This window comes from Saccopteryx leptura, chromosome 2 (assembly GCF_036850995.1).
Source record: "Saccopteryx leptura isolate mSacLep1 chromosome 2, mSacLep1_pri_phased_curated, whole genome shotgun sequence".
NCBI lineage: Eukaryota > Metazoa > Chordata > Mammalia > Chiroptera > Emballonuridae > Saccopteryx > Saccopteryx leptura.
In genome coordinates, this window is record NC_089504.1 from 323,743,777 (window position 1) to 323,770,780 (window position 27,004).

Sequence of the window (27,004 nt, forward strand, 5' to 3'; positions counted from 1 at the left end):
AGGACAGCTGTGATTGGCTCCAGCCACCCGCAACCATGAACATAAGCGGTAGGAAATGAATGGATTGTAATACGTGAGAGTGTTTTATATTTTTAACATTATTATTTTTTTATTAAATATTTGCGAGCCAGATGCAGGAATCAAAAGAGCCACATCTGGCTCGTGAGCCATAGGTTCCCGACCCCTGTTCTAAAACATAACCTAACATTCTAACCACCTTCCAATTTGTTGAGTAAAATGGTATGACAATAAGTTAAAAGATAGGAATTATAATTCAATTTTTTAAAAGTAATAGCTTAGTTAATTTCATATTTTTTCTTCTGTAATACCCTGCTCATTTTTCTTTCAGTTGTATTCGCCTTAATGTTATAATTATATATTTGTAGTGGTTAAGAGCTTAAACTGCCCAAGTTCAATCCCAACTCCACCACTAATTGGCTGTGTTGCCTTGAACAAGTTTATTAAGCTCTATGTTTTACTTAAGAGTTTTCTCATGTAAAATTAGATATTATAATACTCTCTTCATAAGATTGTGAGAATTAAGTGAAACAATGCATGTGATGCACATATCAGTGCGTAGGCATAAGAATTTGTATGTTGGATGACAGCTGACTACTGGACTGTGAGCTCCCTAGAGACAGGGGCTGGCCGTGTCTTAGAGAATTAAGTATCCTCAGCACAGAACATGGTACTCAGTATATCGTATAGGCCATGTATGTTGAATTGATAGTTGTAAAGACAACAATTCTGTTTCATTCTTTCCAACAGTTTTAACACAGGCTAAGCGATATGCTTTTTTTATGCCAACTCTGCCAAGTTTGGTTTCTTTTTGTCGAGCATTTCCTCCACTGTATGAAGATATTATGTCTTTGCTGATCCAAATAGGGCAAGTCTGTGCCTCTGATGTTGCCACTCAGACAAGAGATATTGATCCAATCATTACACGTAAGTAGTAGCTTATTTTCAGACTTATTTAGTATCCCAAACAAAATTCTTTTTAGATTTCTTAATTTATTTTTTCCTTGTGGTTTTAGGTCTTCAACATATAAAGGAGAAACCAAGCAGATGGTCTGGACTCTGTAAAGATCTGTCTTACAAAAATGGATCCAGGGACAATGGAAGCATGGATCCTGATGTACAGCTCTGTCATTGTATTGAAAACACAATCATTGAAATAATAAACATGAGTGTTAGTGGAATTTAAAAAGAGCTTAAAAGAATGAAGCTGTTTGCTATGTATGGCTGATATGAATCTGTATCTTATAGCAACTCCAAACAGAATGGTAACAATAATATCTTGGAATTACTAAAATGATTCAGTTCAATGTGAATACAATTTAGAATTCTCGAGAATTATACTTGCTTGTATTTGGTTGGCAGTTCTTTGGATCTACTTTGATGGTATGTTTATATTGTAGCAGCCAAACTTTTTTTTTTTGTATTGGGGGCACATTTAAGAAACTCATTAGTGGAAAATGAAACTCATTAGTGGAAAATTAGTCCTTGTTTTTAGCTTTTGAAGTAAAGAAGAACTGCCATGTCTTTAATTTCTTATAAAAATGAGTTTGTGGGTAGCCCAAGTATTTATTTTAACTGTGAGTAACAGAGTGTGACAAAGATGCAATGATGAGAGGGAGAAAAAGGAAGAATTCAGGAAAAATTAAGGAATTAAAATACCCAAATAGAAATCTCTGAAATTTGAAATGGAAGTAATAGTAATTAATGCAAGGTGGAATGCAGTTCTCAAGAAACGTTGTTGAGATGGCTTTCAAAAAGGCAGATAGCTTTTTGTAAATGGTTTCCATAAAATTAAAAATGAGTATTTTAAGATTTTTACATATTTGCTTCAATTTTTACTAACATGTAAAGCCATATGTTTGAAGAGATACTTGAATAATTTGGGCTTTTAAGATACTGGTTTAAAAATATGTACAGAAACATCATGCAGAGAAGAATCTGAAAGGAGGGTCTCATTTAGATTTTTAAATTTTATTTTTATAATGCTTTCCTAATTTATTTAGTGGTCAGAAATACATTGGTACTTATTTAAGTTTCAGAGTAATAAAACCCACTAGATTAAAGAGTTTGTCATCAGGATTATAATTCACATAATTTTTAGAAAGTCTTTGAGTAAGAAAACATATACAGTGTTTGGACCTCAGAAAAAAACAAATGAAAATACCATGTTGCTGAAGAATTTTGCAGTCCTCCATTAGTAACTTCCACTGATTATTAGGTAGATGCATTCAGGTAATCCATAATACTCATTTTTTCCCCTTAATTAAATATCCTTTGTAGAAGGTACTTACTTCCTTTTGCTTTCTGAGATATATCTGAATGGCAGACACACTTCCTTCTGCCCCCCACTTAACACAGACCTCTTCACTTGTAAAAGAAAGTAGGCAGGCTAGTAAGAAAGCGTGGTGTTTGTTTTTAGTGAGAGGAGGGGAGGCAGACAGACTCTTGCGTGTGCCCCAACTGGAATCCACCCGGCAAACCCACTAGGGGGCAGTGCCCTGCCCATCTAGGGCGGTGAAAAGCCTTGTTTTGCTAGCAGATACTCACATCTCATGTTCCTCCTTTGTAAAAAGGGATCACTACTGGTCCTACCTCATAAGGGTATTATATGAGAAATTTCAAATCATGAAGTGTACAGTATCATAGATGGTAGATGCTTATGTTCAGTTAAGTAATTTTTGTGAAAAATAAAAGCATTTAAAAAATACCGTAAGAATTTTCATATTTTTAAATAAGGCAGTTTTGTAGTCTTTAAAGAATAAATACACCTGTTTTGTTTTTAAACTGAGACTTAGGGATATTTTGTATGAGTAGGGAACCTCTAGGAATCCAGAAAAGGTTGATATATGTTGAAATATATTTTCTAACTAAGTGCACATTCCTGGATCAATTTTCAGACTGGTCAAAACCTGCTGTGTTAAAATAATAACATATGCTGTTTCTCATCAGATTTGTTGATGGATGATGTAAAAAAATGTGTAAATATATTAGTAAATGTTAATATTAATGTATTTTAAGTTAAGGTTATAAAGTTTGTCAACAATATGATTTTTTTATTCAAGTGAAAAACAGATGTGTGCAGCTATTTTGAATATTGGTTTATAAACATTCATATTCTTTATGAAATGAAGTTGTAGTATTTTGTTTCATTCCAAGGAACTGGAATCCAGGACTGACTGGCTCTAGAGCCCAGGTGGATCTCTTTATGTTCTGTCACAAACATCAAATGGCAACACAACGTCAGAGTCAATTGAGAGCCTTATACATTTAAGAGAGAGAAATTAGAGTAGTTACCTTGGAGCAGTTATTTAAAAGATTTGACATGTAAAAAAATTTGTAAAAATAGAATAACAATTTGAAGGTAATTTTAGGGCCTGACCTGTGGTGGCGCAGTGGATAAAGCGTCAACCTGGAAATGCTGAGGTTGCCGGTTTGAAACCCTGGGCTTGCCTGGTCAAGGCACATATGGGAGTTGATGCTTCCAGCTCCTCCCCCCTTCTGTCTCTCTCTCTCTCTTCTATCTCCTCTCTAAAAATGAAGGTAATTTTAGGGACTTATCATTATAAATTAACCTTTATTCCAGTTTTAACAGTAAATTAGGTTTTTTTTTTGTTTGTTTTTTTGTATTTTTCTGAAGCTGGAAACGGGGAGGCAGTTAGACAGACTCCCGCATGCTCTGCCCCTCTGGGGCGTCGCTCTGTCGTGACTAGAGCCACTCTAGCGCCTGGGGCAGAGGCCAAGGAACCATCCCGAGCGCCCGGGCCATCTTTGCTCCAATGGAGCCCTGGCTGCGGGAGGGGAAGAGAGTGACAGAGAGGAAGGAGAGGGGGAGGGGTGGAGAAGCAGATGAGCGCTTCTCCTGTGTGCCCTGGCCGGGAATCGAACTGGGGACCTCCACACGCCAGGCCGACGCTCTACCACCAAGCCAACCGGCCAGGGCCAACAGTAAATTAGTTTTGTACCTTCTCTTTACCTTTGCTTATATTTTAACATAACAGAATTTGTAACACCCAAGTGTGGAGTTTGCCTTTAAAATTTTTTTTTTTTTATCAATATTTAACTGATAGAATTTGTCTTCAGGCTGTTTAGTTTTTATAATTATTTTATTGGCTTCATAATGATTGAATTGATACAACCATCTTCCTATTACTAGGCTGGGAAGTTTATGATTTTTTTCCTCCATATTACAATATTTCAATTGAGGTATTGTTACTTTTTCTCTTAAAGATTACTTCTTCAGGATAAATTTCTGAGCCTGAATTACTAAAGAGTAGAGTTTATTTTTAGTAAAGTTTTGTCATTTGGGGAAGATGTAGTAAAACTACGAGTGAGACAGACAAACCGACTGTCCTGCTGTTGATCTCTCCTGCAGCAAACCTCTCCCCAAAGTAGTTTCTTGAATACGAGAAACTGTTTCAGGTTTTCCTTTTTTGGTAATCTACTATATAAGCCAAGTTTTGGCTTTACAGAATTAAAAAATTTTTTGGCAAGGTCATGATTAACCGTCTACCTCTGAGGAAACTGAAATGTACTTACTGGCAAAGAAGAATAAACTGATTTTTAGGAGGGATAATAAGCCTTAATGAAGGTGAAAGAACGTAATCTGGTGTTGGAGAGACCTCGAGAGCGTTTCTCTGGTTGAATTTGGTACTTGGGAAAGCCTTGATTATTGAGACACTGTAACCCGTTGTCAAGGAATCTTTTCTCCTAGTTTGGTTCAGTAGTCCAGCAGTTCCCGCCTCCTTCTTTCGATACCCTGGGCATCGAAAAGTTCGGAAATTTGAATCCGGCGGCACTGAAGAACGCTTAGAGAAGAACTCGGCAAGGCTTAAAGGCGTTTCCTCTACCTTTACCTAAAGACCTTAAGAAGAAGACCTTGAATTTCCAAAAGTCTGATAAAGGGGTTAAATCACCGGTTTCAAAAAGTCTAACGGAGTGCTCTCTTTTCCTTTAAATTCCGGGGATTTACGCGGAGTTGTCCACTCTTCCCGTTCATCTTCTGAAGTTGCCAGTTACCACAGGTCTCTTCGTCGCGAGGTTTCCATTGGGTGCAGAAGTCTCGTGCCCTAACACCGCGCCGGGGTTGGTTGATTTCTGGTCTTGGCGTGCGATTGGTTCTCTGAGCTCGTCCGTCGATTGGCTGCTGCGAGTCGCGGGAGTGGGAGGCGGGAATTCGTCCGGGACTGTTGAGAACCGGAGAGAGGAAATAAAGCGGCCGCGGCTCTGCGACCGGGCAGGGCGGTAGCAGTCCAGGTAGTGAGTGAGGGAGTCTTGTGACCTTTCTTCGGTAGCGGGGCTCTGCTTTGTTTGCTCGCGGATATCGGTTTTCTCCTGTGAATTGGAGCCGGGTGAGCGTTGCTTCGGTTTTCCTCAGACCAGGTAAGTCTGTCCGCCGCGAGGAGGGCGCGAAGCCTGACAGAGGGTTCTTTCTGCTTTCGCTCGGCCGCCTGGCGGGCTCAGCTTGTCGACGGGTTATCGGCCCTTCGGGGATCTCTCCTGGCCGAGGGAGGGGAGAAGTACGAGGAAGAAAACCCGGGTAGGAGGGAGCTTGTCCTCACCTTCTTGGAGCAAAGGCCTGCTATTTGCCCGGGGCCCCGCAATTCACTCAGCGGCCTGGGCGACGGCGAATGCAGCTGTTTTTCTTTTCCTTTCTTGATTCAATATTTGGGTGAAGCTACCCTTTTCTGAGAGGCTTGTTGCCACAACTGGGCCAAGGGGACGGGTTGATTTCTAGGTAATATCTGAGTCGTTAGGCCAGCGTTGAGTGTTGATTCAGAAAAAGGATTTAGATTCCACCAGATCCCATTCTCCGAGCTTCAGAGAGAGAATCACAAGATATTAAAAACAGATAGGTTAGAACAGTGATTCTTCGTCTGGAACACTTTTAGCTGTGGTTAAGGTTATTACTGGCTTCATAATCTAGGGAATTGCTGTTTTTAACCATCCCTCCACCCCTGGATTGAATTTACCTTTTTTTTTTTTTTTCACTGTTGCAAATAATCCCTCAGTTCATAACAATGTGTACCATTTCCCTCTCTATTTTCAGTTATTCCCTTAGGACGTATTTCTGGGAATAAGAAATCTATGAACTTTCTTTTCATAAAAATGCAGTTTTGCAGAGAAACTTTCACCTGCACTATCAAGAGATCAGTCTCTGAATGACGTCTGTGGATCCCAGGTTAAGAAAGAGTGGTTTAGAAGAGGCAGAGGTTAAAGTAGATCACTTCCTCTCTGTCAGACCCCCGTTCAGACACATTCTGCACATTACCTATTCTTAAATCAGTGCTTGGCTAATTTGCATAAAAATTCTATCTATTTCACAGAGGGAGAAACAGGCTCTGGGAGGTGAAGTGATTCTAACTTAGGTTGCCTTACTCCAAAGCCCACTTCTTTCCATATTACCAGACGGACCTTTAAAGTAAGAATTATTGAGCACCTGCTATGTATATGCTGAGAAGTTTTTCCCTTACAATTTTTAAATGAAGGATTGTTACAGGTAAGGATCTTAGGCTAGAGAAGTGAAGAGACATGATCAAGATCACATATCTGAGTTGGCACAACCTGATCTAGAACCTCTGCGTCCTAACTCCTGGTCCACCACTTTGGCAGAGTGGGGTTACACATCCAGATTTGTCAGAGTCCAAGGCATGCATGCGCTCAACCACTGTGATTTTTGAGACCAGGAAATGCTTTTACCTCCATTTGTTTTGTTTATATATTCCAGTTTTTATTTCTAGATTTCTGTCCTAGTTTTGGGCATCTGGTTTTCTTTGAATGTTTATTTATTTATTTATTTTTAATTGAATCCAGAGAGAGGAGGGGGTAAAGGGGAGACAGAAGCATCAATCTGTTTATTTGGTCCCTGGCCAAGGACCAAACTAACTACCTCTGCATTGCAGGACAATGCTCCAGCCAAGCGAGCCATTCAGCCAGGGCTCAATATTGACTTTCATTTGTGTTGCAGTTAGCAATCTGAAGTAAACACGAAAGTATGATGTCTTCAACATGGTCTGAATATATAATTGGTGGGGTGAAGATTAACTTTCCTTGTAAAGCTTATCCATCACAGCTTGCCATGATGAATTCTGTAAGTATTTTTCAGCAGTTACTTCAAATCTTTACTAAGATACAAATGCCTATAATTCATAACGTACATTGAGTCTGTGACTACATTTATTTCTCAGATGATAAATGGATTGAAAATATTTGCTGGGTTTATTGAAAAACATCTAACCTTTGAAAAAATAACACTGATCACTGCTAAACTGTTTATGTCCATGATTAGTCAGGAGGCAAAGGAGAACTTTCTGGACAATGTTCTCAGCTCATTTGGAACTTCTACTTAATAGAATTACTGCTTTCTACAAAGTCTTTACTATCTTTCACATAGAATATTTTGTCACCATACTCACCATAGTCTTTTTGAGCTATTTAAATCATATTGAAAATTAATATACAAACTTGATTGAACCAACTTTCCAGCTTTGTTATATCTTAATATTTTGCCATATTTACTTTTTACTTTGTTTACAAGTAACAGGATTACTTGTATCCTGAATTTCTTAGCAATGTTTTAATATGTTTATGACATTTGTATGCATCTATAAACAATATCAAGTATTTTTTACATAATTTTGAATTTTACACAATGGTATGACACCTATCTTTCTGTAGAACTTGATTTTTTGGGGGGGAACTTAACATTTTTAAGATGTAGCCCTATTAATTAATTCTTTTTAATTGCTTTATAGTATTACATTATATGACTGTGCCAGAATGTTTTGGTCCATTGTCCTTCTGATAGAGATTTAGGTTGTTTACAGTCTTTTTCAATTATAAATAGCACTGTTAGGAACTTTATTATACCTGTTTCCTTGTATTAGTGTGGAAAAGTTTTGGAGATAAATATAGTAGTATCCTCTATTATGTTTTCAGCAACTATGTTAGTGTATTCTAGTTTTAGAAATGATGATGCTTACATAATTAAGGCACAGCTTGCTTTTTTTATCTCTTTTGTGTGTGATATGATTTTAAATTCAATGTAATTTTAGGGAGAGGTATAAACAAATACGGTCTAGATTTAACTAAACACTAGTTCTCCCCTCGGCTGTTGCTTTGTTCTCTGAAGTGCAACACTACTTCCCCTTGTTGTATTTGTACTTCTGATAGAGACCCTAATGAAATAAACTGTTTATTGACTTTTATAAATTTTTTTTTGTCCATAGATTGTCAGAGGATTAAACACTAAGCAACATTGTTTGTTGGAAAGCCCTACAGGAAGCGGGAAAAGCTTAGCCTTACTTTGTTCTGCTTTAGCATGGCAGCAGTCTCTTAGTGGTAAGTAGCGGATTGCTATCTTGAGGTTGCCTCCTGGGACCTCAAGAAATATAATAAAGTATTTTTCATTCAGAATGATGAATCATCTATGTTCTAGCTTAAAAGTATTCTCTTTTAAATTTTTTTTTTTTTTTTTTTTTTTTTACAGAGACAGAGAGAGGGATAGATAGGGACAGACAGACAGGAATGGAAAGAGATGAGAAGCATCAATCAGTTTTTCATTGTGACACCTTAGTTGTTCATTGATTGCTTTCTCACATGTGCCTTGACCACAGGCCTTCAGCAGACCGAGTAACCCCTCGCTCGAGCCAGCGACCTTGGGTCCAAGCTGGTGAGCTTTTTGCTCAAGCCAGATGAGCCTGCACTCAAGCTGGCGACCTCGAGGTCTCGAACCTGGGTCCTCCGTGTCCCAGTCCAACGCTCCATCCACTGCGCCACTGCCTGGTCAGGCTAAAATGTTTCTTTATAATGTTGTATATCTTCCAAAAGTATAAATATGGCAAAATATGTTCAGTTAATCCCAAAACAATTTTGAGCATAACAATCTAATAGTTCAGAGTATATATAAGAATTTTGGCATGCTTAGTTATTGTCAAATAATTATGATAATTTTTATGTAAAAGATGCAATGTGGTGGCACAGTGGATAAAGCGTCGACCTGGAACACTGAGGTCACTGGTTCAAAACCCTGCACTTGTCTGGTCAAGGCACATATGGGAGTTGATGCTTCCTGCTCCTCCTCCCTTCTCTGTCTCTCTTTTTCTTTCTCTCTTTCTCTCTTTCTCTTCTCTTTAAAATGAATAAAAGATTTAAGAGATGGGGCTGTCATGATGCTATAACATATAGGCATAATTTGGGGGGGTTGAGTAAATTCTTTAATATCCTTGCTTATCTGTTCCTTTCTCATAACATTAAAACATGGAATATATAAAAAAAGAAAACATTCTAGTTGATCTTCCTACTTGTTTGGATGCCTGATAAACATTTGTATAATATTGTTTTTATGAATATTATTTTCTATAAACTTATTTGCCAACAAATGCCTAATAACATTTACTTTTATGAAAGACTATCTAATACACATAATGAATCTGAAATACAACATTGGATACACTTTATTTTCATAATTAGATTGCTTTGATGTAAAGTGTTAGCAGAATTTAAAGTTAACCATGGGTATGTACGTGTATGTATGTATATGTGTATATGTGTGGGTGTATATATATGTATGAACGGTATAAATGTATTATATGATATATAATGCTTTTTGAAAGGAAATGTTTGTGCTACTGGTTAGATTATTAAATATTAAAGGTAGAAAGTAAATATATATGCTTTTAGTTGTCTGTTTTGATGCTAAATGATTTTTTTTTTTGAGACAGAGACAGAGAGAGGGACAGATAGGGACAGACAGGAAGGGAGAGAGATGAGAAACATCAATTCTTTGTTGCGGCATTTTAGTTGTTCACTGATTGCTTTCTCATATGTAGCCTTGACTGAGGGCTATAGCAAAGCGAGTGACCCCTTGCTCAAGCAGCGACCTCAGGCTTAAGCTAGTGAGCCTTGCTCAAGCCAGATGAGCCCGTGTTCAAGCCAGCGACCTTAGAGTTTTGAACCTGGGTCCTCTGTGTTCCAGTCCGACCCTCTATCCACTGTGCCACCATCTGGTCAGGCTAAATGATGTTAATCTTTGGGGAAAAATAAGATATGTTAATACCTTATTTATTTTTATTTTTTGACAGAGACAAAGAGAGTCAGCGAGAAGGATAGATAAGGACAGACAGACAGGAAGGGAGAGAGATGAGAAGCATCAGTTCTTTGTTGCAGCTCCTTAGTTGTTCATTGATTGCTTTCTCATATGTGCTTTGACCGGGGACTACAGCAGAGCGAGTAACCCCTTGCTCAAGTCAGCGACCTTGGGCTCAAGCCAGTGACCATGGGGTCATGTCTGTGATCCCACGCTCATGCTGGTGAGCCTCCACTCAAGCCGGGTGAGCCCGTGCTTAAGCCGGTGACCTCTGGGTTTCAAACCTGGGTCCTCCGCATCCCAATCTGACACTCTATCCACTATACCACCACTTGGTCAAGCTAACTTAAAATTTTAATGAGAGATTCTGGAAAATAGAATTAGTAGTATTTATGTAATACAGATGGAAAAATAACGTTAGCCTCTTTAGAGAAAAAAATTATTTAGCTTTTTTATATCTATGAATTGTGTATTTAAATATATACATAAGCACACAGTGTAAGCATTATAATCCTGTATTATAGTTAAGTATTAAATATTACCTGTTTCATTTAATTTCAATATTGACCTTAAAATGTATTTTTTTTCTTTCTTTTCCAAGTGAGAGGAGGGGAGATAGACTCTTGCATGCACCCTGACTGGATCTACCTGGCAACCCCTGTCTGGGGCTGATACTCTGCCCATCTTGGGCCATGCTTGCAATCGAGCTATTTTTAGAGCCTGAGGCAGAAGATCCTTGAATCCATCCTTAGCACCCTTTGCCAATGTGCTTGAACCAATTGAGCCATGGCTACGGGAGGGGAAGAGAGAGAGGGAGGGTTGGTGGAGGAGGAGTAGAGAAGCAGATGGTTGCTTCTCTTATGTGCCCTGACTGGGAATCGAACACGGGACATCCACATGCCAGCTGACATGCATGCTCTACCTCTGAGCCAAGAGGGCCAGGGCCTTAAAATGTATTTTGATACATGTATAAAAATCGATACATCATGAAATATGTTTCTGTGTGAAATAGAAGTGTAATGTGGGAATGATTTAACCCTTTTAGTGCTTACTTTATTATTGACACATTGAACTTTCAAATTTGTGATTAAGAAAAATAGCAATAAGCCCTGGCCGGTTGGCTCAGCGGTAGAGCGTCGGCCTAGCGTGCGGAGGACCCGGGTTCGATTCCCGGCCAGGGCACACAGGAGAAGCGCCCATTTGCTTCTCCACCCCTCCGCCGCGCTTTCCTCTCTGTCTCTCTCTTCCCCTCCCACAGCCAAGGCTCCATTGGAGCAAAGATGGCCCGGGCGCTGGGGATGGCTCCTCGGCCTCTGCCCCAGGCGCTAGAGTGGCTCTGGTCGCAATATGGCGACGCCCAGGATGGGCAGAGCATCGCCCCCTGGTGGGCAGAGCGCCGCCCCATGGTGGGCGTGCCGGGTGGATCCCGGTCGGGCGCATGCGGGAGTCTGTCTGACTGTCTCTCCCTATTTCCAGCTTCAGAAAAATGAAAAAAAAAAAAAAAAATAAATTTAAAAAAAAAAAAAAAAAAAAAAAGAAAAATAGCAATAATTAAGAATACACTTTAGGTCTTTATTTTAATAATCCCTGCTTGATATTTTTATTTATTTATTTATTTATTTTTATTTTTTCCAAAGTGAGAAGTGAGGCTGGCAGACAGCCAGACTCTTGCTTGTGCCCGAACGGGATCCACCCAGCATGCCCACCAGGGGGTGATACTCGGTCTATCTGGGGCATTGCTCTGCTTTAATCGGAGCCATTCTAGCACCTGAGGCAGAGGCCATGGAGCCATCCTCAGCGCCCGGGCCAACCTTGCTCCAGTGGAGCCTTGGCTTCAGGAGCGGAAGACAGAGATAGAGAGAAAGGAGAGGGAGAAGGGTAGAGAAGCAGATGAGTGCTTTTCCTGTGTGCCCTGGCTGGGAACCTGCTTGATATTTTAATTTCAATATAAATAATACTTGAGTTGTGGCTTTATAACATTAACTTTTACTATTGTTAGATTTTTATAAGTTATGTATATATCATGATAACTTCTATACATGTTTTTGGCATAAGTGTTTCTCTCCTGTCCCAAATTGTTTCATATAGGGTGACTGGTTTGTCCAGATTTGCAAAGTACTTTCTCAGTTTTAGCACAGAAAATCTTGCATCCTGGGCAAATTGTGGGGATTGCTTATCTCAGTTGCAGATAACAATGAATTTATTTAATTAGAAATATAAATAAATGTCCTTTTATTTTTTAGGAAAGCCAGTGGATGAAAGCTTAAGTAAAACTGAAGCACCATTGTCATGTTGTTGTATGTGCCATTCAAAGAATTTTACAAATGATGACATGAACCAAGGAACTTCACATCATTTCAGTAGTCCAAGTACACCACCTTCTGAAAAAAATGGCACTTCATCACCTTGCCAAGGTAATATATATTTTGTCTGGGTCTGTTGGCGTCTGTAATAGAAGCCTTATTTATTTCTGTTATGAGACCTTATTCGGATAAATTTAGTTAGCAAAATTTATTATGTATTTCTACATATTCTTTCAAATTATTTTTTTGAAAGATTTTACAGAGATAGGAGAGAGAAGGATGAGGAGCGAGAAGCATCAACTTGTAGTTGCTTACTTTTAGTTGTTCATTGATTGCTTGTCATGTACCTTGCAGGCAAGCCTAGGGTTTCAAATCAGTCACCTCAGCATTCCAGATTGATAGTCTGTCCATTACTTTACTGCAGGCCAGTCTGGAGTTTGTTTTTTTCTTCTTTCTTTTCCAAGTGAGCATAAGGGAGATAACAGAGATAGACTCCTGCATGCGCCTCTTCTAGGATCCCAGCAACCCCCGTCTGGCACTGATACTCTGCCCATCTGGGCTGATGCTCACAACTGAGGCAGAAGCTCCACAGAGCCATACTCAGCGCACAGGGCCAGTGTGCTCGAACCAATTGAGTCATGGCTGTGGGAAGAGGAGAGAGAAAGAGACAGAGAGAGAGAAGGGGGGGGAGTAGAGAAACAGAGGGTTGCTTCTCCTGTGTGCCCTGATTGGGAATTGACCTTGGGATTTCCACACGCTGGGTCGAGGTTCTACCACTGAGCCGGGGCCTTTTTAAATAAATATTTTATTTATTGTTTTTTTTAGAGAGAGGTGGGTGTGGGAGCTGGAGCATCAACTAATAGTCATTGATTTTCATATGTGCCTTGATTGGGCAAGCCTGGGGTTTTGAACTGGTGACCTCAGTGTTCCAAATCAATGCTTTATCTACTGTGTCACCATAAGTCAGGCTCAGAATTATTTTTAGATAGTTCATAGATTGGTCATAAACCTTTGGACTATTTCATTCATGGCTTGACTTTTAGTTTATTTAGTCATTTTGTTAGCTTAAATTACTTCTTGAAGAAGGCAAGGCAGAATAAAAGATATTCAGAAATTGATGTTATTTGTGGACAATATGGTTCATTATGTGTTAGAATTTTATGAAACTTTAATTTGTATTGTAAGACAATCTAGCCATATTTATTTTTTATTTATTTTTTAGTGTGACAGAGACAGAGGGACAGATAGGGACAGAAAGACAGGAAGGAAGAGAGATGAGAAGCATCAGTTATTCATTGTGGCTCCTTAGTTGTTCATGGACTGCTTTCTCATATGTGCCTTGACCAGGGGGCTCCAGCAGAGCACGTGACCCCTTGCTTAAGCCAGTGACCTTGGGCTAAGTGTGCCTGAACTTCTGAAAATTGTGATAATCGAAAGGGGTTTCCTTTATAGGTTACCATCTTTTGTTTACTGTTTGCTTGGAGAATTCTTTCCTTGTCATTAGTTGTTTTTTTTTAATATTTATATTTATTGTGGCAGAGACACAGAGTCAGATAGGGACAGACGGCCAGGAAGGGAGAGAGATGAGAAGCATCAATTCTTCGTTGCGGCTCCTTAGTTGTTCATTGATTGATTTCTCATATGTGCCTTGACCCGGGGGGCTACAGTAGACGGAGTGCCTGCCCCCTTGCTCGAGCCATTGATCTTGTGCTCAAGCTGGTGAGCTTTTTGCTCAAACCAGGTGAGCTTGTGCTCAAGCTGCTGACCTCAGGCTCTCGAACCTGGGTTCTCCACATCCCAGTCCGACGCTCTATCCACTGCGCCACTGCTTGGTCAGGCGTCATTAGTTTTGACTGTTGTAATATAATGTGCCTTGGAGAAGGACTCTTTGTATTCAGATAATTAGATACTCTGTTAGTGTCTTGGATTTGAGTACCTAGTTCTCATCAATTATTTGTTTGAACAGGTTTTTTGTTTTTTGGGTTTTTGTTTGTTTGTTTGTTTGTTTTGTTGTTGTTTGTATTTTTCTGAAGCTGGAAACGGGGAGAGACAGTCAGACAGACTCCCGCATGCACCCGACCGGGATCCATCCCGCACGCCCACCAGGGGGCGATGCTCTGCCCATCTGGGGCGTCGCTATGTTGCGACCAGAGCCACTCTAGCGCCTGAGGCAGAGGCCACAGAGCCATCCCCTGCGCCCAGGCCATCTTTGCTCCAATGGAGCCTTGGCTGCAGGAGGGGAAGAGAGAGACAGAGAGGAAGGAGAGGGGGAGGGGTGGAGAAGCAGATGGGCGCTTCTCCTGTGTACCCTGGCCGGAAATCGAACCTGGGACTTCTGCACGCCAGGCCAATGCTCTACCACTGAGCCAACTGGCCAGGGTGGGGGGTTTTTTTTGGAAGAGAGAGAGACAGATGGATAGAAAGACAGGAAGGGAGAGATGAGAAGCATTAACTCATAGTTGGGGCCTTAGTTGTTCATTGATTGCTTCCTCATATGTGCCTTGGCTGAGGGACTCTAGCTGAGCCAGTGACCCCTTGCTTATGTCAATGACCTTGAGGTTAAGCCATTGACCTGGGGCTTCAAGCCAGCTACTATGGGGCCATGTCTGTGATCCCATGCTCAAGCTGGCAATCCCATGCTCAAGCTGGTGACACTGTGCTCAAGTTGGTGACCCCACGCTCTCCTATGAACCTACACTCATGCTTCGGGATTTCAAACCTGGGTCCTCAATTGTCCCAGGTTGACGCTCTATCCACTGCGCTCCCGGCACCATATTAGGCATATATTGCTCTTTCTAATGAGTCAGTACTTGTAGAATTCTTTAATTTTTTTTACTCTCAATTCTCTGTCTTCTACCTGAGTCATTTTTAGATTTCTATCTTCAGTATTCCTAATTCTTTCCTCTATCTGGTCTGCTCTGTTTCCTAAATTTGCTCATTCATTCTTTATACCTCATTTATTGAGTTTCTCATTTCTAAAATGTCTATTTGGTTCCTTTTTATATTTTCAGTCTCTTTGGTGAAGTACACCTTTTGTTTGTTAATTTTGTTTTGAGTTTCTTGTATCTCATTGAGTTTTTTCAGAACTGCAATATTGAAGTCTCTGTCGTTTAATTCTCAATTTTCCATGTATCTTTACTTTTATTTTCTGGAGCTGTTTCATTTTCTTTCTGAAGTTGCTCGTTGCCTTTATTATTCATTGTGCTTGATGGATTATTTCTGTGTTTGGGCATTTGTGGGAATGAAATCCTTTTTCTTTTAATTTTGACAGAGAGTCAGAGAGAAGGACAGATAGGGACAGACAGACAGGAAGGGAGAGAGATGAGAAGCATCAGTTCTTCGTTGCGGCTCCTTAGCTGTTCATTGATTGCTTTCCCATACGTGCCTTGACCGTGGCACTGCAGCAGAGTGAGTGACACCTTGCTCAAACCAGAGCCCTTGGGCTCAAGCCAGCGACCATGGGGTCATATGATCCCACACTCAAGCCAGCGACTTCACACTTAAACTGGTGAACCTGTGCTCAAGCCTGTGACCTTGGAGTTTTGAACCCAGGTCCTCTATATCCCAGTCCACTGCTCCATGCATTGCATCACTGCCTGGGCAGGCCACATCTTTTTTTCTTTCCTTTTTTCCATATTTTTATTTTTTATTTTATTTTATTTATTCATTAGAGAGATTGAGAGAGACAGAGAGAGAGAGATGGTAGGGAGGAGCAGGAAGCATCAACTCCCATGTGTGCCTTGACCAGGCAAGCCCAGGGTTTCAAACCGGCATCCTTAGCATTTCCAGGTCGAGGCTTTATCCACTGCGCCACCACAGGTCAGGCTCTTTTTCTTTTTTAAATAAAGGGAGTCCTTAGGTTATGACATACTTCAGTTCCTACAACAGTGACATAACCCACATTTTGGTGTAAGTCAAAACATACCCTACCTTAAGTCACTTACCTATCCTAACACAGTTGTAAAATCATAACCTAGAACATAAAAACAACCAAGCCACAGAAAAAGCAAAAGAACATAAATGTACTGCACTGTACACTATATTGTAGTAACAGAAAATGACCAAAAATGAGCGTAAAAAAATTCCTTGCCTTTATTTTTGTTGTTGGCTTGCACACTGAAAGGGGCATTGCAAGGTGGGAGAGAATGACGTCTTGGAAGGAGAAACTGCAGAAGGTGCTGCAGGTACTGGGTCAGGTGAATCAGGATTGTCCAAGGAACAGGCAGGAGATGCTGGAAGATGATTCTACCTATACTACAGGTGTATCATTTTGAGAAGCAGCTGATGTAAAGGGTACAGGATCTATTGCAGGCCTCTCTACCCTCTTTAAGAATTGTTCCAGGCTAGTCTGGAAGGTTGATGACTTACTCTTTTACAAAGTCTGCCTATGACATTACAAGGCATCCGGCATCCATAGTAGCTCTGTAGACCTTATTGAATCTGTCATTACGGTTCTCAGCCTGGAATTTTGCCAACCCATCCTCTACCACGGAAAAACCTGCCAAACACTTGGTAGTAAATCTCTTGGGTTCTGGGGTTTCTATCTCCTCCTATTTAATCAGCTGCTTCTCCAGCTGAATGAGGTTTTCAGTAGACAGCTCCTCTCCATGTGATGCCAATAGCTCTGTGACATTCTTCATGTTGGCTTTCCTGTTCTTTGAAGCACTACCATCTGAAAACTGACTTTTGTTTAAGAGTCATGATAAGGGCCAAAAAATTGCCAAACAAAGCAACACAAAAGGAACACTTGCGCTTTTAGCAGTCCAAAATGGCATAGGTAAGGGTACTGGGGGACACCAACTCCCTCATATAGTGCGTTACTGCGTATTCTTATGCCGCGTGCAGCCAAATTAGTTCACCTATGTAGACCGTTAGTATGCTAATGGCGTAAGCCGAAACACTCATGTCTCAGTTCTTTAAAGTTCTTATGGGAGTGAGTGTTGTAAACTTGAAACATCATATGTTGAGACTGTTGTAACCCGAGGACCCCCTGTATTTGACACTTCCACTGCTTAGCACATTGATAAGTAAAGGCCTTTCTTGTGTTTTCCAATAGGTGGTGCTGAAGCACAAGTTTTTATTTTCTCTTACCTGCACTACTGGGGCTTCTGGGATCTGTAGGGCTGTGTCTCCTCTGCTGTGGACAGTGATCTGCATTCCTTGAGGAGGTAGGTGCCCCCTTTACAAAGCAGTCACTTCTGTCCTGGGGCACCACTCCAGTGGATTAGAAGGGGTGAACCATGGGCCTCCTGGCCTGTATGTTCCCAGTGCTGCATTCTTGTAGCCAGAAGCTCTTCACAGAGTTGCTCTCTCAGTGTTGACCCAGTTTTCTTTACCAGGCAGTTTTGGAGGGGTATGGGTGGGGTAAGTGGGGGGAAGAGGGTGTCTGCCTCTGAGGCTCCCTTCTTTCTAGCAGGCTTAGCCACAGGGAGTATAGACCACTTAGGCTGGAAAGTGTTTTTCCAGCCCTTTGCCCTTCTGCTTCATTAGAATTTTTACTGCTGGACATGCCACAGGAGAATGGGGTGGGCAGGTTCACTAGTCTGGGAAATCTTTGTCTGGTGATGGTGAGTTATAGAATGCTGCCACCTTTTGTACTGTTTTTCTGCCCCTTACCCTGGATTTACCTTCATGTGTGCTGGCCACCAAGGCCCAGTTGCTATCTCTGCTCCTCTTTGCCCCTCCTGTTTGCCTAGTGGGGGTTTTACCCTGACTCTTCACTGCTATGGCATCTGCTGTGGCCCCAGCCACTGTTAGATTGTGTGCGATCAGTTTCTGTCCTTTCCCGGTCCTGTTTCCCTGTTTGCTCCAAGATGCCCACCTTTAAATGTCTCAATGTACGGTTCTCTCAGATGTGTTTGTGTGTTGAGCTAGGGCTCCTTTGTTAAATTATAGCAGCTGTACAATGATTGTAACTGCAATGGGGGATACCTGGAGTTCCTCTCACATGACCATGCTGCCGATGTCACTCAAACTAGTATTCTACATGAGGATCAGGTATGTTTTAAGCATCATCCTTAACTAAGTCTTTTTAGATTTATTTAAGAGAACTAGATTTTAAGAATATTTGGAACCTGGCCGGTTGGCTCAGTGGTAGAGCATCAGCCTAGTGTATGGATGTCCCAGGTTCGATTCCCGGCCAGGGCACACAGGAGAAGCGCCCATCTGCTTCTCTACCCCTCCCCCTCTCCTTTCTCTCTGTCTCTCTCTTCCCCTCCCACAGCCAAGGCTCCATTGGAGCAAAGTTGGCCTGGGCACTTGAGGATGGCTCCGTTGACTCTGCCTCAGGCACTAGAATGACTCCAGTTGCAATGCCCCAGATGGGCAGAGCATCTCCCCCTAGCAGGATTGCCAGGTGAACCCTGGTTGGGCACATGCAGGAGTCTGTCTCTCTGCCTCCCGCTTCTCACTTTAGGAAAAAAAAAAGACTACATGGAAAGGATTGACCATTATTTTCTAAGCCAGAAATCTAGTTGACATTCTATACTCTTTGCTCTTTTTTATTGCTCCCTGCATATCTCTACCTCCATTGATACCTCCCTAGTGCAAACCACCATCTCTTACTTAGAGCATGCAATAACTTCTTTTTCTATGTTAATTCATGTCATTCCTTAACTAATCACTGGCAGGGAGAAATGAGGTTGCCATGATTGACTTAAGTCTAATATCCTTCTCCTAAAATCAAGTATGGACTCATCTTCCTCTAAAGCATGAGACTGTGTGTGGAGGAGGGTAGTTGTTTGAACAAACGTTTAAATCTGTTAGGAATGAGGAAGAGGAGGTAGAATAGATGCTGGAGAGGTGATCAGTAGTGTTGTCTACACTGTTTTTACCTTAGCCTTTTGGCTTTCTTTTCCTTCTTTCAAAAGGTCATGCTTTCTTCCTCAATGGCTTTGTATTAGTTTTTCTTCTGAGGAAAGTTCCATCTTCTGCTTTTTAATCTTGATCTTATCACTTCTTCGAGGGAGCCATACTGACCTTTCCATCAGACTAGATTTGATTTCCCTACTATATACCACTTCTTCATAGCACTTATCACAGTTTGTATTATCCATGTGTCTGTGTGCACTTTTTATTAATCAGCTTCCCCTAGCAGACTGTACTGTATACTCCTTCAGGTCAGGGACCAAGTCAGTTTGCTTACCATTGTATCCCTAGAACTTAACAGAGTGTCTTGCATATACTAAGGCAGTGGTTGGCAAACTCGTTAGACAACAGAGCCAAATATCAGCAGTACAACAATTGAAATTTCTTTTGAGAGCCAAAATTTTTAAACTTAAACTATATAGGTAGGTACATTGTTATTAACTTAATTAGAGTACTCCTAAGTTGGCCAAAGAGCTGCACTCAAGGGGCTAGTGAGCCGCAGTCTGCTGACCACTGTACTAGGGGCTAAATAAATATTTGTGTGGGTTTGATTTGAGCTAATTATAAAAACTCGGGTTTATAATATTTATTTGTAATTTTTTTTTTTGTATATTTAATCACAATTTTTTTTTTTTTTGTAAATTGGAAATGTACAAGTGTGGCAGTTCCTGAGAAGTAAACTACCCCTCTGACTTATGCTCAGTGGGAACAACTATTTGATTTGAGGACAGGTGGCCAAAGAGAAACTAATCTCCAAGGCATTTTAAAATTTTTTATAAATTGATTTGAGAGAGAGAAAGGAAGGGAGAGAGAGAGAAACACTGTTTTGTTCCACTTATTTATGATTTCATTGGTTGATACTATTTATTTATTTATTTGTTTATGTTTTTCTGAAGTGAGAAGCTGGGAAGCAGAGAGACAGACTCCCGCATGCGCCTGACTGGGATCCACCTGGCATGCCCACCAGGGGGCAGTGCTCTGCCCATTTGGGCCGTTGCTCCGTTGCAACGGGAGCCATTCTAGCACCTGAGGGGGAGGCCATGGAGTCATCCTCAGCACCCGGACCAACTTTGCTCCAATGGATCCTTGGCTGTGGGAGGGGAAGAGAGAGATAGAGAGAAAAGAGAGGGAGAAGGGTGAAGAAGTAGATGGGCGCTTCTCCTGTGTGCCCTGGCTGGGAATTGAACTGGGACATCCACACTCAGGGCTGATGCTCTACCACTGAGCCAACCGGCCAGGGCCAACATTGGTTGATTCTTATATGTGCTCTGACTGGGGATTGAACTTAAAACCTTCATGCATTGGGACAACCCTCCAACCAACTGAGCTACACGGCCAGGGCCTATAATTTATATATATAAATTTTATATATATTTTAAACAGCTTAATTGAAATATACTTGATATAATTATATATTTAAGGCATATATATATTTTAATAAGTTCCTTTTTTTATAATTTATTTAGAAAATTAACTTTAGCAGAGTCCCATTGATCAATAAGAGTACATAGGTTTCAGGTAAATATTTCTGTAGAATTTGAACTGTTGATTTGTCACATACCCATCACCCAAAGTAAAAGTCATTTTCTGTCACCTTGTATTTGTCCCTCCTTATACCCTACCCCCTACCCCCCTCTACTGCTCCCCTACCTCTCATCTCCTTCCCCCTGGTAACCCTTCACTTTTATCTATATCTATGAGTCTCAGTTTCATATCCCACCTGTGTGTGAAATCATATGGTTCTTAGCTTTCTCTGATTGACTTCATAAGTTCTGACATAGGTGTACCTCCATGAAACTTTCAGCAGCATCAAGATAGTGAATGTATCCCTCACCTTTCAAAGTTTCCTCATGACACTTTGTTATCCTTCTTTCCCATCCTTCCATGATTCACTCTCCCCAGATAACTTCTGATTTACTTTCTGTCACTGTAGATTAGTTTGCATTTTCTAGAGTTTATATAAACGGAATCCTACAACCTGTATACTTATTTTATCTATCCTCTTTTACTTCATTCATGTTGTTGCATATCATCAGTTTGTTCTTTTTTATTGTAATATTCTAATGGTTGAAAAACTACAAATTGTTAAGTGTATTTGATGTATATCTATCGATCTATATATTTTTTGGGAGGAGAGAAGATGAGCGGTATCAGCTCATACTTCTGTTACTTTACTTGTTCATGGATTGCTTCTCTTATGTGCCTTGACAGGGGGGCTCAAGCCAAGCTGGTGACGTTGGGCTCAAGCCAATAACCTTGGTCTTCAAGCCAGTGACCTTTGGGCTTAAGCCAGCGGCCACAGGGTCATGTCGATGATCCCATCCATACCAGAGCTGGTGACCCCATGCTCAAGCTGGTGAGCCTGCACAATAGCCGGATGAGCCCACGCTCAAGCTGCTGACCTTGCGGTTTTGAACCTGGGATCTCACTGTCGCTCTATCCACTGCGCCGCCACCACCACCTGGTCAGGCTCAGTGTGGTTCTAATTAACATTTCCCTAGTGACTTGTGATGTTAAACATCTTTTCATGTGCTTATTAGCCTTCTGTGTATCTTCTGTGAAATGTTTGTTCATATCTTTTGCCTGTTTTGTTTTTTTTTTCTTACTGTTAAGTTTTGAGAGGTCTTTATATATTTTGAGTACAACTTTACTTAAATATAGTTGTAGGTTTACTTTTATTTGTTTTATATTTTTTTGTGACAGACAGAGAGAGACACTGGAAGGGAGAGAGAGATGAGAAGCATCAGTTCTTCGTTACGGCACCTTAGTAGTTTGCACTTTAGTTGTTCATTCACTGATTTCTCATATGTGCCTTGACTGGGGGGCGAGGGCTACAGAAGAGTAAGTGACCCGTTGCTCAAGCCAGCGACCTTGGGCTTCAAGCCAGTGACCATGGGGTCATGTCTATGATCCCACACCCAAGCCAGCGACCCTGCACTCAAGCTGGTGAGCTCATGTTCAAGCTGGTGAACTCGTGCTCAAGCCAGATGAGCCTGTGAGAAAGCTGGCAACCTCAGAGTTTTGAACCTGGGTCCTCTGCATCCCAGTCTGATGCTCTATCCACTGTGCCACCACCTGGTCAGGCTGTAGGTTTAGTTTTAGGTCTAAGATGCATTTCAAGTTAATTTTTGTATATTGTGCAAGGTATGAATCTAAGTTCATTTATTTGCATATAGATATCTAATTATTTAGCATCATTTATTGAAAATGCTATCCTGGCCCCGGCTGACTGGCTCAGTGGGTAGATCTTAGGCCCTGTGTATGGACGTCCTGGGTTTGATTCCTGGTCAGGGACAAAGGAGAAGTGACCATCTGCTTTTTTTCCCCTCCCTTTCCCCTTAATCCTTCCCTTCTTGCAGCCAGTGGCTCCATTGGTTGGAGTGTTGGCCGCAGGTGCTGAGAATAGCTCAGTTGTTCTGAGCATCAGTATCAGGCACTAAAAATAGCTCAGTTAATTTGAGCATCGGCCCCAGATGGGGGGTTGCCAGGTGGATCCCAGTTGGAGAGCATGCAGGAGTCTGTTTCTCTATCTCCTCTCACTTAAAAAAAAAAAAAAAGACTATACTTGATTCACTACACTGCCATTGTAAAAAAATCAGTTGTCAATATAGTATATGCAATTTGCATTTTAACGTTTGAGTTAGAGTTATTTAGAATAGTCTCTTGAAGATCAGGTGGCATAAATCATAGTTGTGTTCTGATACTGTTGATATTTTCAGCTAAAATTTTTAATAAGATGTAACCTAAATACAGAAAAGTGCACAAAATCTAAGGGTATAGTTTGATGAATTTTTATAAAGTTAAATACACTCTTGTAACTGCCATCTAGATTAAAAATAGGACATGACCAACACCTCTAAGGCCCTTCTTATCCTTTTTGCTAGTCACTGTCCTTTCTCTCCACAGGTAATTGCTGTCTTCCCTTCTGTTATTTATTAATCAGTTTTGCCTTTTTATAGAAATGAAATTATATCTGTCTACTTTTGGCTTAATGTTGTATTTCTGAGTAATTTATCTGTTACATAGAGTAGTACTTGTTGCTATATATGGTATTATTTTCTTCTATGAATATTTCACCATAATTTATTAATTCATTTTATAGTTAGACATTTGGTTGGTTTCTACTTTTCGTTATAATGCTGTTTTGAACATTCTTGTTCATTCTGCTAAAGATAGGTATTTTCTTTTAGATGTATACCTGGGAATGGAATTGCTGGTGATAGTGTATGCATATCTTCAGCTATAGCAGTTAATTCTGATGTTTTTTAAAGTGGGTGAACCAAATATATATACCTGTCTCCACCCTGGTCCTATATTCAGTAGTATATGGAAGTTACATTGTTCACTATTCTTTTTTTTTTTTTTGGTTCCCTGACCGGGAAGCGAACCCGGCTCACTATTCTTATTAGCACTTGATATTTCCAGTCTTTAAAAATATTGCACAGTCTGTTATATGTGTTATGTTCTCATAAGGTTTTTTATTTTATTTTATTTTATTTTTTATTTTAAGTGAGAGACATAGAGAGGGACAGACAGACTGGAAGGGAGAGAGATGAGAAGCATCAGTTCTTTGTTGCAGCTCCTTAGTTGTTCATTGATTGCTTTCTCATATGTGCTTGATGGGGGCGTGGCGGAGGGGCTCCAGCAGACCTGACCTCAAGCCAGTGACCATGGGGTCATGTCTATGATCCCATGCTCAAGCCAGCGACCCTGCACTCAAGCTGGTGAGTTTTCACTCAGGCTGGTGACCTTGGGGTTTCGGACCTGGGTCCTCAGCATCCTGACTATCTACTATACCACACCACCTGGACAGGCTCTCATGAGTTTTTTTTTTTTTTTTTTTACAGAGATAGAGACAGAGAGTGAGCCAGAGAGAGGGATAGACAGGGACAGAGACAGGAACGGAGAGATGAGAAGAATCAATTATTAGTTTTTCATTGCGCATTGCAACACCTTAGTTGTTCATTGATTGCTTTCTCATATGTGCCTTGACCGCGGGCCTTCAGCAGACCGAGCAACCCTTTGCTGGAGCCAGCGACCTTGAGTTCAAGCTGATGGGCTTTTGCTCAAACCAGATGAGCCCGTGCTCAAGCTGGCAACTTCGGGGTCTCGAACCTGGGTCCTCTGCATCCCAGTCCAACGCTCTATCTACTGTGCCACCGCCTGGTCAGGCTCTCATGAGTTTTAATTGGTATTTTTCTGATGACTAATAGGGTTGAGCATCTTTTTATATATTTGTTGGTCATTTAAATATTTCCATCAGTGAACTGCGTATTTGTTTTTTGCCCATTTTTTCTACTCGGTGTTTCGTATTGATTTCTAGAAGTTTTTAAATTTTTTTAACCTATTCTGGATATATCTCATTCTCTTATAATTTTGTATTTTAAAGACTTAACCGTTTCACTAAACTTCCTGTATACTTCTATGCTATAAAAAATAAGAAGATAGAGAAACCTTTTTGTATATGCAGGTAATGTAATCTTTATTTTAATGAATTGGGGGTTAATCTTATTTGGCATATGGCAGTTCAGTTTTTCTAAAACTAAATTGTTGTTTATTGTAGACATTCCCTACTCTTTAAGGGGCCCATACATATTTGCTCCCTTGGTTTATATGGAATAGGGTTTCTCAGCAGTGTCACTTTTAACATTTTGGGTAGGACTCTTCTTTGTTGTGGGACTGTGCATTGTGGGATGTTTAGCAGCAGCATCTCCCAGGCCTCCACCCGCTAGATGCCAGTAGTGTCTCCCCTGTCCTCCCCTGCCTTTAATGACAACCAAAAGTGTCTTTAGAAATTGTTCAATTTCCCTGGTGTGGGGGGCCAGGGGTGGTAAAATTGTCCCAACTGATAACCATTACTCTAGGTTTGTTTTGTGGGTATTTTGCCAGTTTGCCAGGAAATTATGGAGTGCAAAATTACATGTCTTTCTAAAATATATATGGAAATTCAAAGGATGAAGAATAATAGTTAGAGCCCTGGCTGGTTAGGGTGTTGTCCTGATACACCAAGGTTGTGGTTTTGATCCTGGGTCTGGGCACATTCAAGAATCAGTGAATTAATAAGTGGAACAACAAATTGATGTTTCTCTGTCTTCCTTTCTTTCTCTCTAAAAATCAGTAAATTTAAAAAAAAGAAAAGGAAGAATAGCCAACGACACTTCTGAGAAGCTGGTCAAGATGAGAGGACTTAATCTATGAGATATCCTGAAAGATTATAGAAGTTATAGTAATTAAAACAGTTTGGTATGGGCACAGTGGTAGACCAGTGGAAAACAGTAGAGAACCCAAATTCAGTTTTACGTGTAGCCAGAAACTTGATTTTTTTAAATAGAAGTGCTTCTGCAGAGCAGAGGACAAAGGAGGGACTTTTCTATAAGTGATACTGGGACTCAGATATCCCTATGGAAAAATTGAAATTGGAGTAGGCTCCATTTACAAAAATGCATTCAGGCTAGATGAAAGACTAGGTATGAAAGGCAAAACTTTAATATTTTAGAATACAGTGTTTGTTTGTTTGTTTGTTTTTTTCAGAGACAGAGTCAGAGAGGGATAAAGAGGGACAGACAGAAACGGAGAGAGATGAGAAGCATCAATCATAAGTTTTTCGTTGCGACACTTTAGTTGTTCATTGATTGCTTTCTCATATAATGCCTTGACTGTGGGGCTACAGCAGACCGAGTAACCCCTTGCTCGAGCCAGCGACCTTGGGTCCAAGCTGTTGAGCTTTTGCTCAAACCAGATGAGCCCATGCTCAAGCTGGCAACATCGGGGTCTCAAACCTGGGTCCTCTGCATCCCAGTTTGACTATCCACTGTGCCACCGCCTGGTTAGGCTAGAATACAGTTGTTTTCAAACTATATTCTTATGAGTCCTTGGAGAAAACATGTTTTGTAGGAGAGAGAGGATTGTGGTGGATCAAAGGAGTTCTAGGTTTTCACCCTGTTTTGCAAATTATTTTTTCTTTAAAAAATACTGTCCTTAATAACATGGATGGACCTTGATAACATTATACGGAGTGAAATAAGTAAATCAGAAAAAAACTAAGAACTATATGAACCCATGCATAGATGGGACATAAAAATGAGACTCAGAGACATGGACAAGAATGTGATGGTAACAGGGAGTGGGGTGGAGGGGTGGGGAGGGGGCGAAGGAGATGGAGGGAGTGGGGGGGAGGGTAGGGGCACAAAGAAAACCAGATAGAAGGTGAAGGAGGATGATTTGACTTTGAGTGAGGGGTATGCAGCATAATCAAAGGTCAAAATAATCTGGCGATGTTTTCTCGGAACATATGTACCCTGATTTATCAATGTCACTGCATTAAAATTAATAAAAATAAGATAAAAAAATAAGAAATAAAGAAAAAAAAATACTGTCCTTAGAAAAAGCTTAAAAAACCAGCGCTGTGTGGCATAGATTCACTTCTGTGTTTATACAGATAAGTTTGTTTTTAAATTTTTTTAAATATTTTATTTATTCATTTTTAGAGAAAGAGAGAAAGAGAAGGGGGAGGAGTAGGAAGCATCAACTCCCATATGTGTCTTGCAGGAGCAAGCCCAGGATTTCGAACTGGCCACCTCAGCGTTCCAGGTTGACGCTTTATCTACTGCGCCACCACAGATCAGGCCCAAATAGCTTGTTTTTTAACAACAGAATTGGACCTGCCTATATGGTTTTTTCTCCTAATAGTCTGTAAATTCTTTAAAAAAATTTTTTTTTGTGACAGAGAGGG

The 27,004-nt window shown here is 40.6% G+C and overlaps 2 protein-coding genes across 3 annotated transcripts in view; both read left to right on the plus strand.

The window, feature by feature from the left end:
* Nucleotides 1-3,099, plus strand: part of INTS2 (integrator complex subunit 2) — a 62,265-nt gene extending 59,166 nt beyond the window's left edge. For both annotated transcript variants that reach the window (XM_066363155.1, XM_066363156.1), the window contains exons 24-25: nt 769-945; nt 1,035-3,099. In XM_066363155.1, the coding sequence (XP_066219252.1) occupies nt 769-945; nt 1,035-1,204 (347 nt within the window). In that variant the 3' untranslated portion in view covers nt 1,205-3,099. The remainder of the gene's footprint in view (nt 1-768; nt 946-1,034) is intronic.
* A 2,131-nt stretch (nt 3,100-5,230) lies between these two features.
* BRIP1 (BRCA1 interacting helicase 1) overlaps nt 5,231-27,004 on the plus strand; it is a 152,574-nt gene continuing 130,800 nt past the window's right edge. The window contains exons 1-4 of the mRNA XM_066363158.1: nt 5,231-5,397; nt 6,983-7,105; nt 8,244-8,355; nt 12,346-12,516. Coding sequence (XP_066219255.1) covers nt 7,010-7,105; nt 8,244-8,355; nt 12,346-12,516 — 379 coding nt within the window. The 5' untranslated portion in view covers nt 5,231-5,397; nt 6,983-7,009. The remainder of the gene's footprint in view (nt 5,398-6,982; nt 7,106-8,243; nt 8,356-12,345; nt 12,517-27,004) is intronic.